Source organism: Mesoplodon mirus (assembly GCF_964341445.2).
Source record: "Mesoplodon mirus genome assembly, chromosome: 12".
Lineage (NCBI taxonomy): Eukaryota > Metazoa > Chordata > Mammalia > Artiodactyla > Ziphiidae > Mesoplodon > Mesoplodon mirus.
In genome coordinates, this window is record NC_138988.1 from 68,676,034 (window position 1) to 68,689,266 (window position 13,233).

Below are 13,233 nucleotides of genomic sequence, written 5' to 3' on the forward strand. Positions count from 1 at the left end.
TGCCTCCTTGAAACAATGTTTTTTTAAAAAGACAGTCAATGATTAGTGACTTGTTAAGGTAAATGCTGCTTTAAATTTTTTTTCTTACATGACACTTATTTGAAGTCTCTTCTGTGGACAGTGAGTGCCTAATTACCTACTTGGTACTTGCCGTTAATTTGACTTTGCACACAAGGAAGAAACTATGAAGCACTTCACCATTTTCCTGCCTCAAAGAGAAACATTAAGAAATGTTTCTGAGGATGCCTGCTGTCAAGTGTTGAGAAAGATGGTTTTTCTCAGCACTAGTGTAGAGGTTGTGAGGAAAAAGGGAACCATGGAAAAAAGGCCAGACAGTTTTCTAGTCCCTTCTAGGTCACTGTTTCATACTTAAGCTTTTAAATATATTTAGAATGCATAAGAAATTCATATTTAAATACGCCAACATATATTATCTAGGCAAAAATTTGAGGTGAGAGTTTTACCTTGTGTTTTCTTCACTAATAAGTGATAACATAACTTACACAATTGAAAGTATAAAGTTAATTCATATGACTGATGTGTTGAAGTGACTGTGTTAGGTATCACGGACTACAAGGTGAGATGTAGTCCTGCCCTTAAAAAGCTGAAACTACTTGCCCTTTGATAGAACTGCCTCAGCAAAATCTGCCCATTTTTCAGAAGTCCTGTAGTAGGAGTAATCAACCATGTGCCAGCTACTATATACATAGTAACTAATTTAATATGAAGTAATCTCCATTTATAAAGCAGCAAACTGAGGTTGTGTCAAAGGCCACATAAGTAGTGGAGCAGCTGGGATCTGAACCCAGGCAGTCTAGCTCCAGGGTCTGCTAAGTCACAGCTCAGCATTCAAGGTAGGACCATCCTTCTGTAGGTGTCGGGAACACGCACCCAAGCTGTACTTACCTCTTCATTGTTAAACACTTTTGTCCCCTTAATGTCTGGGAACAAACACATTTATTTTACCTTTTTTGGTGAAAAATTCCTTGGAATATTTTCCTGCCACAATGAGCTTGCGAGGCACCTTCCCCAGAAGTTCTATGATCAATGCAATGTGATCTGTATGTTTCAAACATTTCAAGAGGGGGAAAAAAGATATACATAACAGGGGTAACAAATGCAGTTCTAGATATTGGCAGAAAGAGTAGCATGCACACCTCTTTATAAAGCATTTCAGCTTGCTTTCTGTCCTAAATGGGAAGAAGAGGACTCTATCCATCTAATGGAGAATCCAGAAAACCATTAAAAATCAGGTACCCACTCCAGTGGGACTTGAGTGATAAGTAAAAACAATCTTGGTGTGAATGCTCTGCTTCCTGAAGTTGCATCCCTGGGGCCTAGATGAAAACTCATGTTAACAATACTACCTCTGCGATTGAAGAAGTCCTGTGAATATTTCCCACTGAGGGCAAAGCGTCTTGGAATTCTGCCTATCAGCTCTATAATGTGCACAATGTGGTCTAAAATAGAAGGGTAAGAAGAACAGGATCAAGGACAAGCTGTAAAAGAGGTTTTTCTATGAATAGCTTTTTCAAGAACTAGCTGTTTAAAAGTAAGTACACATAAAACCGAGGATACTCAAGGGAAGACTGGGAAGGCCAAGAATTATTTCCGGTGGTTGGTCCCTTGATAGTAGTTGGCAAGTCCCATTCTGGAGTTTGGAGGCTTAACTATAATATTTTATTTCTATTTTGTCTATATCTAGGTCCAGGTGGGTTTTTCAGCTAAGCTAAAAGAGTGTAGCAATATGTTTTAGACATTCTAGGACAGACATTTATTTATAATAGTGCTCTGGGCTTCACAGAATAATATCATTTTAAGAATGTTCAGGACAAAGCACTCACATATGATCGAGTTTTCACAATCACCCTGTAAAACAGGCCAAAAATTAATACCCCATTTTAAAGGTGAAAAGTGGAACCTCTGGGAGAACGGCCTACTTGAAGCCACAAGGCCAATAAGAGCTAGAACTCAAATGAAAACCCCTATCTTATCATGTCTGGTCCAGAGGTTTTTTTGTTTTGTTTGTTTTTTAATTTAATAAATCACATTATTAAGAAAAAATGAGCACAAACATTTAAAGTACAGCTACTTGACTATCTTTGGCCACTGAAATGTTTATGTCATGTAGTGTCTTGTAACTGTCACAGCAGGCATATGGACTGTGAGCACTGCCAGGGAGGTAGGCAGTCTGTCACCAGGAGACGAGCTTGGGACCAGCCAGCATCCACACCTACAGACAGGTCTATTACCTTTTTCTTCAGGTGACAAAAAGTAAAAATATGAAGAGGCTTTAAAAAGTGACGGCTCCTAGCCACAAAACAGCTTTAAAAATGACTTTAATCCTGTAGTTACTGAATCCAGGTCAAAAGGAATCACTTAAAACTTCCAATAATGTATCTTAGAGGAAAACCATATGCTAGAGACATATACTTATTTGGGAATTTGTGAAGGTTTCAGGTCATATCTATTTCTCATGTAAAGGACTCAGTGGTGTCATTTTAAAAGAACTTTATGAATTCACTATAACTTTTGAGCAGTTTTTACTAAATTTATGGTTTGGTAACAAGTATTTGGCTGCCAAAAAATTTCTGCCAATTTTAGGCAGGATCTGCAAGTAAATATCTTTGTATAAATTATAAATGAGGCTATAATTTGTGTTACTGTAAACTTCCAAGTAAAGTATTGGTTCTTTTAATATTTTTCCTACCAAGGAATTATTTTTCCCTTAAAATTGTTATATTACTTTAAATTCCAGCAACCTATCTCTGGCTTATCAATTAATCATAGGATTAATATATCTGACAGGCAAAATTATCAACTATTATTCCAAGATTTAGGGTTGTGGAATGTCCCTAATAACAGAGGACATGCTACTTAGGCCCCAGTCTTACCACGACTTGTAACACTGTGCATACACTAGCCAGGGGATAGGGTTTGCTTTTCCCTGCTCTTATGGGCCAAACAGTAGTAATCTGAGGTTTTGTCTAAGGGCTGGAATAGGAGGGAATAAATTAGGATATAAATATCTAGGGTAACTGGTTCTCCCTTTTCCCTTACTTGAGTCTTTTCATATACATTTCAATTTTCAGGTTTGGTAGCGTAAGATCCTGTACAATGTCATTCTAGCCACTATATGAGTCTGTACCGCACACTATTTATAGGGAATCCAGAGAAATAAAGAGAAAAAAGTTAATTACACTTGCAAACAGATATGATAGGGCATTTCTAAAACGATGTTAAGCCTACAGTCCCAAACTTATAACCCAGAAAAAAGCAAGCAGATAACAGGGAAAAATCAAGTGTGTACACAGATAGTAATTACAGTAAAAGGGGCTTATATACAGACAACGTGTCCAAACTGTACCCACTAAAACAGGCATATGGCTATGGTGATTAGTTGGCAGAGCATTTTTCAAACGGTACTTATTAGGAATATCAGCAGGCCTTACTAACATTGCCTTTTGACATCCCAGGGACCAGTCTGAGAAATAGCATTGTTGGTTCCATAAAGCATAGAACCTGATCTCCCAAAGGATCAAGGAAAGCACAGAAAGTAAAAGACGTATTTTCCACATTGGGAGGGTACACTGGTAGTGCTCTCTCAAAGTGCTCCCCATTAATCCTGAAAGCAAAAGCGCCCGGACTGTAAAATAAAGAATGTAAAACATTCCTTTAATAAAGTTGTTTTATTCACATTATCATTTCATCTAGTTACTTGAATGCCACTGTGATTTAAAAAAAATCATCACACATTTAGTTGTCTGCTTTCACAGCCTCTCAGAGCATCTGACACCTTGGGCTTTTCCCACTGGTATTGCAAAATATAAACCAATAATATTTTGTTTTAAAATGGAATCCAAATGTTAGTATCATTTAAAAAGAAAAATATAGCTTTAATTTTCAGAAAGGAGAAAAAAGAACGCTAAATGTTGTACAATTTATATAGACAAACAGGATATATTCTCTGCATTCAAGTAGTGTGTATCTGATAAAATCGACTTCCAAATAAAGTTGCAAGCATAACTGGGCAACAAGTTGATGAACAGGTAGATCCAAACTGGGTAAAGAATGAATCACTGATTTACACAGGAAGGAAAATGACTAGATGTTTTATAAGAAAACTGGCAAATATTGGTTTGGCCAAAAGGTTCGTTCGGGTTTTTACGTAAGATGGCTCTAGTAGCACTTAGATGTCTTTAACTTCATTCGAAACAATTTTGTTAGACTGTATGTGACAGTTTGTCTTATCAGTGTGCATTTAAAAAAAAAGATTTTTCAAAATTGAATTTTTGTGAAAAAAGCAACATTTTTGGCATATGCTTTATTATTTCAAGAAAGGTAAAAACGCAACTGGAATGCAAAAAAAGATTTGTGCAGTGTATGCAGAAGGTACTGTGACCGACTGAAAGTGTCAAAAGTGGTTTGCGGGGCTTCCCTGGTGGCGCAGTGGTTGAGAGTCTGCCTGCCGATGCAGGGGACACGGGTTCGTGCCCCGGTCTGGGAAGATCCCACATGCTGCAGAGCGGCTGGGCCCATAAGCCATGGCCGCTGAGCCTGCACGTCCGGAGCCTGTGCTCCGCAACAGGAGAGGCCACAACACTGAGAGGCCTGCGTACCGCAAAAATAAAAAATAAGAAAAAATAAAAACAAGTGGTTTGCAAAGTTTCATGTTGGAGATTTCTCGCTGGATGATGCTCCACGGTCGGGTAGACCAGTTGAAGTTGATAACGATCAATCGAAACACTGAGAACAATCAACGTTATACCACGCAGGAGACAGTTGACATACTCAAAATATCCAAATCAAGTGCTGAAAATCATTTGCACCAGCTAGGTTATGTTAATTGCTTTGATGTTTGGGTTCCACGTAAGTTAAGCGAAAAAACCTTCTTGACCGTATTTCTGCATGCAAATTTCTACTTAAATGTAATGAAAATGCTCCGTTTTTAAAACAAATTGTGACGGGCGATGAAAAGTGGATACTGTACAATAATGTGGAACAGAAGAGATCGTGTGGCAAGAGAAATGAACCACCACCAATCACACCAAAGGCTGGTCTTCATCCAAAGAAGGTGATGTTGTGTACATGGTGGGATTGGAAGGGTGTCCTCTATTATGAGCTCCTTCCAGAAAACCAAACGATTAAATTCAACAAGTACTGCTCCCAATTAGACCAACTGAAAGGAGCACTCGACGAAAAGCATCCAGAATTAGTCAACGGAAAATGTATAATCTTCCATCAAGATAACGCAAGACCACATGTTTCTCTGATGACCAGGCAAAAACTGTTACAGCTTGGCTGGGAAGTTCTGATTCAACTGCCGTATTCACCAGACATTGAACCTTCAGATTTCCATTTATTTCAATCTTTACAAAATTCTCCTAATGGAAAAAATTTCAATCCCCTGGAAGATACCTGGAACAGTTCTTTGCTCAAAAAGATAAAAGTTTTGGGAAAATGGAATTATGAAGTTGCCTGAAAAATGGCAGAAGGTAGTGGAACAAAAGGGTGAGTATGTTGTTTAATAAAGTTCTTGGTGAAAATGAAAAATGTGTCTTTTATTTTTACTTAAAAGCTGAAGGCACTTTTTGGCCAACCCAATACAAGCTTTAGTTTAACCAATTGTGGCCTTTTCTCTAATCTTTATATAGAATTCTTTAATATCTATTATAAAATATCTAGTATACTTAATATAAAATATCTTATATTTCTATCTTTTCTGGGACTTACATATACTTAGCACGCTAAGAAGACTAAGGCTCTTCAGTACTAGCAAATTACATTAGCCACCGTGCACAGACATCCTTGGTTGAGGGGACTTACCTTCATCTCGAGTGTACTCTTCCCCTGAATGAGGTTCAAATAAATAGTCGCCTGTGGCCAGTTCAAAGGCCTAAGAAAAAGAGGAAAGCTTATGAAAGCATAAAAAAAAAGACGTTTGGGAAGTTTACTGCTATTTGGCTCAATTTTAAGTAATTTTTTCTTCTTGGAAAACCTGCAAATGATTATTTTAAAAATTCTCTAAGATTATTCCTAAAAAGCTTTCCTTTCACACCTGTACCTTAATAAAATGGAGCAGGAAAACTGCAAAAACTCAGTTAATATCAATATGTGGATTATTCCAAGCCCTGTACACCCCAACCCTTCAATCAGTAATTCAGCTCTCTTAAGTTTCTCTTTTTGCTCAGAGAGGGGCATATTTAAGGTGATTCTAAGTTATTAAATTATTCATGAGATAAACATGAATAACTTACAACTTCACATGGCTAGAAATTAAGATTCTGTATCTAAAATCAAAACCAAAAAAATTCAGACACTTTTCTACCTATGACTCTTCAGTGTTTGGTAAGAAGTACATTTTTAAAGTTTTGCTTTGGAAAGCACTGTCCCAGATAGAGAGTTCCCAATTCCTAGGTCTACAGAAAATCAGAAAAAGATTAAGTATAAATGGAGTCAGGAGCTACTCATATTGACCAGCAGGTTAGTATTCACCAACCAGGAAAAGGCACATGTCCCCTATAACAAGAAAACGTCTTGTAAACAGTGTTTGAGAGGGACTGAAAAAGTGATTTCCTCAGGAATAAGTGTCAACCAGTACAGAAGGACAGCATGTGAGTGATGGGGTTATATTAATTTTTCACTGACTAAAAATAAACCAAGTAATTTAACAGCAGTTTTAAAAAGGACCTTATTGATATAAAAAGTACAGTTATAAGTCAACTGCTAGCCATGGGTCAGTTTTGGTTGACTCAATGGTACTAAGTAGCCCAGACAATCTCAAGAACTGTGGAGTGGATTTAGTTGGGGCACATTCTCAATTCAGACCCATGTCTAGGTCTTGGTGGTTTGCCAGTGTTACGATAGAATAGTCTTTCTCAAAAAATGTATAACCTGGGCTGTACCACTGCCCAGAGCAAGGCCACAGAAGTAGAAGTTTCAGGATTGTCTCTAAAATGTCAGAGATGCTGTGGCTTCTTGCTAGGCATAGCTTGTTTTACATGCTAGCAGTTTGTTATGAAACTGAACTACACTGATAGAACAGATACCTGTTTCACCCTCTAATTATCCTGAGGTTTACGGTCTCAAAGCAGAACAGAAACAATTTGTGATTCTTATTCATCAAAGTTTGTCAGTCTCTTCTGAAACCAGTACTTTAATTTTTCCATCTCATAGTGGGGGATTCAGTGAAGATATTAAAGCTAAAAAAACAAAAAGTAGATAGTTTTCTAGAAGTTTAAAATATCTAAAATTTTCCACCTAGATACTTATAACTAGTTACCTAAAGTTCTCTAAAAGAACTTTATTTTTGGAACATAAGGTAGTTGCTAGTAGTTACAATTTTATAAATAAGATAACAGTAAAAAACAAAACCAAACCAAAAGATCACAACATCAGAAATGAAAACTAGTAGAAACTCTAGATTACAAAACACCTAGTTGAACATCTTTCCTTTACAGATGAGAAAACTGACCAGAACAGAAAGGCCAAGTCCATCCTAGAATCCACGGCTCCTGGTGCCCACTCCTGTGCTTGTCTCATACTGATCAAAGGGCCTATTTTACGTCAGTCAGGGTCATGCTAACAGACAGAGGCAAAATCAGGGAAAGTATAATAAATCCAGTGTGCTGGTACATCCAGATAATGGAATATTATTCAGTGACGAAAAGGAATGAGCTATCAAGTCATGAAAAGACATGGAGGAACCGTAAATGATATTATAAAGTGAAAAAAAGCTAACCTGAATTATACCGTATGATTCCAACTATGACATCCTGGAAAAGGCAAAACTATAGAGAGAATAAAAACATCAGTGGTGGCCAGGGGTTGGCAGGGGGTGCAGATGGATGAAGAGACAGAGCACAGAGGATTCTTCGGGCAGTGAAACTATGCTGTATGATACTATAATAGTAGATACACATCATCACAAACTTGTCAAAATCCATAGAATGTTCGGAGAATTTTAAAACATCTATTCTTTATTAATTCTTAATGTTCTTCACAGAGCATTCCCTTCTTAAAACTGTCCTTCTAACTTTGTAGTCTCAATCACTGAAGTGGCAGGCAGTCTCACAACTTGCCTTTTTACCTCAGAAAGGGTCCCAATCTTTCCAGCAATTAATTGTACTAGATGAAGGATGATCCATCTCTCCACTTCTGATATTCCAAGATTTATTTTTATTCTCTGAGTATGGTGAAATTTAAAGCACTTTTTCTACATCTATTAGCAAAATGAGAGAAATTTGGGGGAACAAATGGAGCTCAAGTTTTCATGATATTGTCTCAAGTCAGGTAAGTGCTTTCCCTCCTTTGGTCAAGAAAATTCCTGCACATGAGCTGGTCCAAAGAGGGGCCAAGGTTAATCCACCCCCCTTTCATCTTTTTTGCCTTTTTGCCTTCTTAAGCCTTACACTGTACATACTATGTTACATAGCAAGCAGGACCTACTGCCCTCAATTAACCCACTACTAAGAACCACATCGTAATAAATCAGATGCCACCTACAAACTAGCTGTATTTTGTATGGCGGCATCTCTATCAATTATTTCCTCTACCAACTCAATCCAAATCAAATTCCTCAACACAAAGCTTTAAAGTATGGCAAGAAAGAAGATTTTCTTCCAATGTTCTTTCATCTTGTGCACACAATACCAAATCATCTTCAATTTAGACAGCCCTCCCCCTTAAAAGACCACAGACATGCCATAACAAAATAATTTAGAAGGTCATGCCATATTTAACAACATGGTTAAAGCTTTATTATCTTTGGAAGACAAAGGTTTTCAGGAATGTGGGCATCAAAGAAATCTATGACACAAAACAGGTTGGGGCTTCTAGTCTGTCCTTTCTCTTTTAAGTTTTCCCCAAAGTTGACTATAAATACTAAATGTTAATTGAAATGACAGTTTAATATGTTTCTGATTTAGTTCACTCATTTGATGGTCCATAAATATTTATTAAGTACTATTGTATACTAAAGAATTTGTTTGATCTTGTTCCTGTTTCCCGGGAGGAAGCCTCTCAACTCTTGGGCTTTCCAAGTGATAAACGCGCCTTTTGTTATTTATGGTGGGCCCCTTTGGACCACACTTAAGTTTATACTGATGAGGTGACTCATCGTGGGCCCCTAGACCCAGTTTCAAGAGGGGGGCTGGATATGCCACCAAGTTGGACAAGACCAACTGTACAATTAGAGGGTTGAGGCTTTGGGCTGAGTGTTGTCAAAACTGACCTCCCAACCTCTCGGGAAGGGAAGGGGGCTGGAGACTGAGTTCAACCACATGACCAATGATTGAATAAATCATGCCTGAGTAACGAAATCCCAGTAAAAACTTTGGGCACCTAAAGCTTGGGTGAACTTCCCTGGTTGGTGATACACACTGACGTGCCAGGAAACTGATGTGTCCTAAGGACACAGAAGCTTCACCTTTGGTACCCTCTCAGACCTCACTGTATGCGTGTCTTCATTTGGTTGGTCCTGATTTGTAACCTTTATATCAAAACTGTAATATTTTAGCACTTCCCTGAGTTGTGTGAGTCATTCTAGCAAACTACTGAATCTGAAAGGACAATGGAAACTCCCAATTTGTAGCCAGATGGTCAGGAGGTGCAGGTGGCCTGTGGACCCCAGAGCTTGAAGCTGGTGTCTGAAGTGAGGGTAGTCTTGTGGAAAACTATGCCTTTAATCTGTGAAGCCTGTGATAACTCTGGGAAGTTAGCATTAGCAGTGCATTGTACCCACTCAAAATGTCCCAGGCCCTGCACCAGACACTTGCTATACATTGTAGACATGGTTCCTGCCAGTACTTATAATGAGTGGAAGAGAAAAAAGTAGATCCACAATTACAAATTGAAGAGTACACTCCACTTCAGGAAATAATATAATATGTTCCAACATGAGGCTATCTGTGGGAAGTCATTTAAAATAAACTAAGTCTGACTACTTGAGTAGTTGCCTGACAAGGACAAAGCAGCAACTTATGAATCCATGGATGACTGAGCTTCATATCCTGTGAGGTGCAAAGATGGCTGAGTGACTGCTAAACTGTACAGAATGAAGCAGTTTCCAGGGTTTCCCCTAATCTGAAAATAGATCAGAGCTGAGAGGGTAAGGGTAACCTCTCCTCATCAAAAGCAGCACCGCGTCTGAGCAGTTGTTTTTAGCCGCCCCGCAACCCCAATCTGTAGTAGGAAACATTTGGTTCCTTCACCTAACAGGAATTTGGCAGGAACCGAACGGAATGTCAGATGTTTGTAACTAAGCTTTTAAATTCAGACCTCTCCAGACACGGGATTCAGAGTGCCAGTGATGAGTCAGAAAAAAAATCCTTTTCTGTTCATTAATCCGCTGGTCTACTGAAATTAGCAAATTACCACATAACAAGTTAAGGTCAATGGGAAGAACATTACCATGCACGCTGTGCTCCAAATGTCAGCAGGGGTATTATAGCCAGATCCTATCAGAACTTCCAAGGAGCGATACTGCCTTGTTTGAATATCTTCAGTGAAATGTTTGTGCTGAGTAAATGAAGAAAGAAACAGTATTTAAAAATTCCTTTATTCTAAAAAGTAATAAGTCATGATTGCTTAATAATGGAGATTAAAATAAGTTCACCGAAGCTTTCCCCAAACCAAAGTTCCCATGTGGCTAACTTCTTAAGTATCATTTAGATGTTATTAGCTCCAAACAGCACTTTTCTTTATATGCTGTCTACTCCAAATTATTTCTCTAAACACGAGTCTGAACTTAATACAGATACACAGGTTAGGGAATAACAATCGCTTTTTAAGAAATGGAAACCTATTACCCCAAACAAAAATTAAGTTGTTCACTTGTCTAAAATTAATAACTTGCATTTCAACAAATAAATAATACAAATTTAAGTTCAGTTCAAACTTTTCTTGCTGTGTGCTCATTATAGGAAAATAAAAGATGTAAGTTTCAAGTTTTAAGAACCTTATAAACACCACCTATAAAGACTTCTTGCCCTCATTCTCTTTTGCCTCCCTCACTCCTCCAAAAATATCAAACATGAATCTCAGGGAAACAGAGACCATGTTAAGCACCATGGGGATGCAATCAGCAAAACGTTTCTTTAATACGTGTCTGGGAAAGAAAGGGAAAACCTCCATATAAAAGCAACTTAAGAGACACAGTACCCAGTCTGGCATGCATGGATTTTATTTGGATCTTGTTCTAAACAAACAAAATTAGAAGAATGTTTATGAGATAACTGGCAAAACTGACTGAATATTTGATATTAGTGAACTGTCAACCTTTTTAGGTGTTAACAATAGTGTCACGGTTACCTAAAAGAATCATTTTTTAGAAAGCCATATTTACAAATGAAAATAAGATGCCTGGGATATACTTCAAAATGATCTGGAGTGGGTGTCAGGGTGGGGATATAGGTGAAAAACAGGCAATGAGTTGATAATTGCTGGGTGACACTAGTATAATGGCAGGGGAGTTCATTCTACTCTCTACTTTTGTATAGGTTTGAAATTTTCCATAATAAAAAATAATACAGAAAAAAGAAGCTTCAAATGTGTCATACACAGGAAACAAAATTCAGATAATATTAAAACATTTAGGGCTTCCCTGGTGGCGCAGTGGTTGAGAGTCCACCTGCCGATTCAGGGGACACGGGTTCGTGCCCCGGTCCAGGAAGATCCCACGTCGTGGAGCGGCTGGGCCCGTGAGCCGTGGCCTCTGAGCCTGCGCGTCCGGAGCCTGTGCTCCGCAACAGGAGAGGCCACAACAGTGAGAGGCCCGCGTACCGCAAAAAAAAAATAAAAAAATAAAAAAAACCATGTAGTGTGAAAGATGATTTTCTAATCCTATTAAAACTAAAACAACAACCACCACAGCAACAACAAAAAAAACAAGAAACAGCATTTGTGAACAGGAGAAATTAGGCAGAGAAAGCTTCAGGTAGAAAAACCAGCATTGACCAGAGCTCCACAGGGTACTGGACTAAGTTTGCAAAAGAGCAAAAAGTACTTCAGGTGGAGGGAACATCATAAATAAAGGCACAGAAAGACATCTGCTAAAGCCAAACATAGCTAACTGCTAGGTTGAAGAGTTTCGATTTCATTTGTCAGACAAGAGAACACCACTGCACGTTAGTAAATAGGACAGTGTACTGTAAGAAGACTGATAGGACCTGAGAACACCATTCCAGTAATCTTCTGGTTTGTGGTCAGATTTAGGCTTAGTAATGAACATCTGAATGGCTGTGGAAATAGGAGAAGGAAGAGTTAAAACCAAGGACATTCACAGAAAGAATGAGCACAATTTAAAAATTCAATTCAAGTGGAAGACAGGAGGAAGAGTCAAAAAGAACTTTGTGGTAGAGGCTGTCGACAAAAACACGGATGGAGAGACTTAGAGAGGGAAGTGGTTTTACAGGAAAACAATGGGTTCAGATACTGAGTTTGAAACGGAACTGTACTACAGGTGATACAGTTAGAAAAATGAACATGCTGTTCAAGGGAGTTGTCTTTACTCATCATGCCTCACTACTGCCTTACAAATACACCGTAAATGATAAATGAGGTCAAGAATCAGCAAAAGTGAAGAAGGTGGATTGGAAACATACACATCCACTCACTCCTGAAACTCCACTTTTGTAGCGAATCCAGTGTTAATTTTTAAAGCATAAACTGACAAAGACAGAGAAGGCAAAGAAGTCAGAGCAATACTATTTAGAAGGTGGAAAGCAGAGAGATCACTGGCAAGTGTCTTAATGGATCCAAGAAAGCTGAATAATAAGACACTGGTGAAAGCGGAGAAGCAGTGTGAGGTATTCCACAGTAGTCCTCCCAAGGCTCAGGATTCGGTGGTATCAGGTATCTCTGGAAGTAGCGGGGAGGGTGGGATTCAACAAAGGAATACTGCTTTAGAATATCTTTTAAAGAAACAGAGCTCCAGAACACAGGGCATGATGCAGTATAACAGCCTTTCCCTGGCCTGACAGACACTTAGAGGTTTTCTCTGGAGTGGGTAAAAGAGTTTTTGGAGGATGCTCGGCATGGTTGAGGGGAGAGTACTATTCTGAAAACAGGGAAATTAAGTGACTATATGTAATTGCATGTTGAACCCCAGTTTTCTTGCTTAACTCAGTTTCCAAAACACTAGCAGCCAGGCATTCACTCCCCGGGTAAGAGATCTGAGGAAGACTGTAAGTTTTCTGCAGGAAGTATGACCAATCCAAGACCCTGACATCTGAG

At 38.5% G+C, this 13,233-nt stretch overlaps 1 protein-coding gene across 3 annotated transcripts in view; it reads right to left on the bottom strand.

Annotated features, from left to right (window-relative positions):
• SRPK1 (SRSF protein kinase 1) overlaps nt 1–13,233 on the bottom strand; it is an 87,343-nt gene that overhangs the window by 3,046 nt on the left and 71,064 nt on the right. For all 3 annotated transcript variants that reach the window (XM_082639481.1, XM_082639483.1, XM_082639482.1), the window contains 3 exons: nt 10,411–10,518; nt 5,827–5,896; nt 967–1,059 (listed from right to left, as the gene is read on the bottom strand). In XM_082639481.1, coding sequence (XP_082495607.1) covers nt 967–1,059; nt 5,827–5,896; nt 10,411–10,518 — 271 coding nt within the window. The remainder of the gene's footprint in view (nt 1–966; nt 1,060–5,826; nt 5,897–10,410; nt 10,519–13,233) is intronic.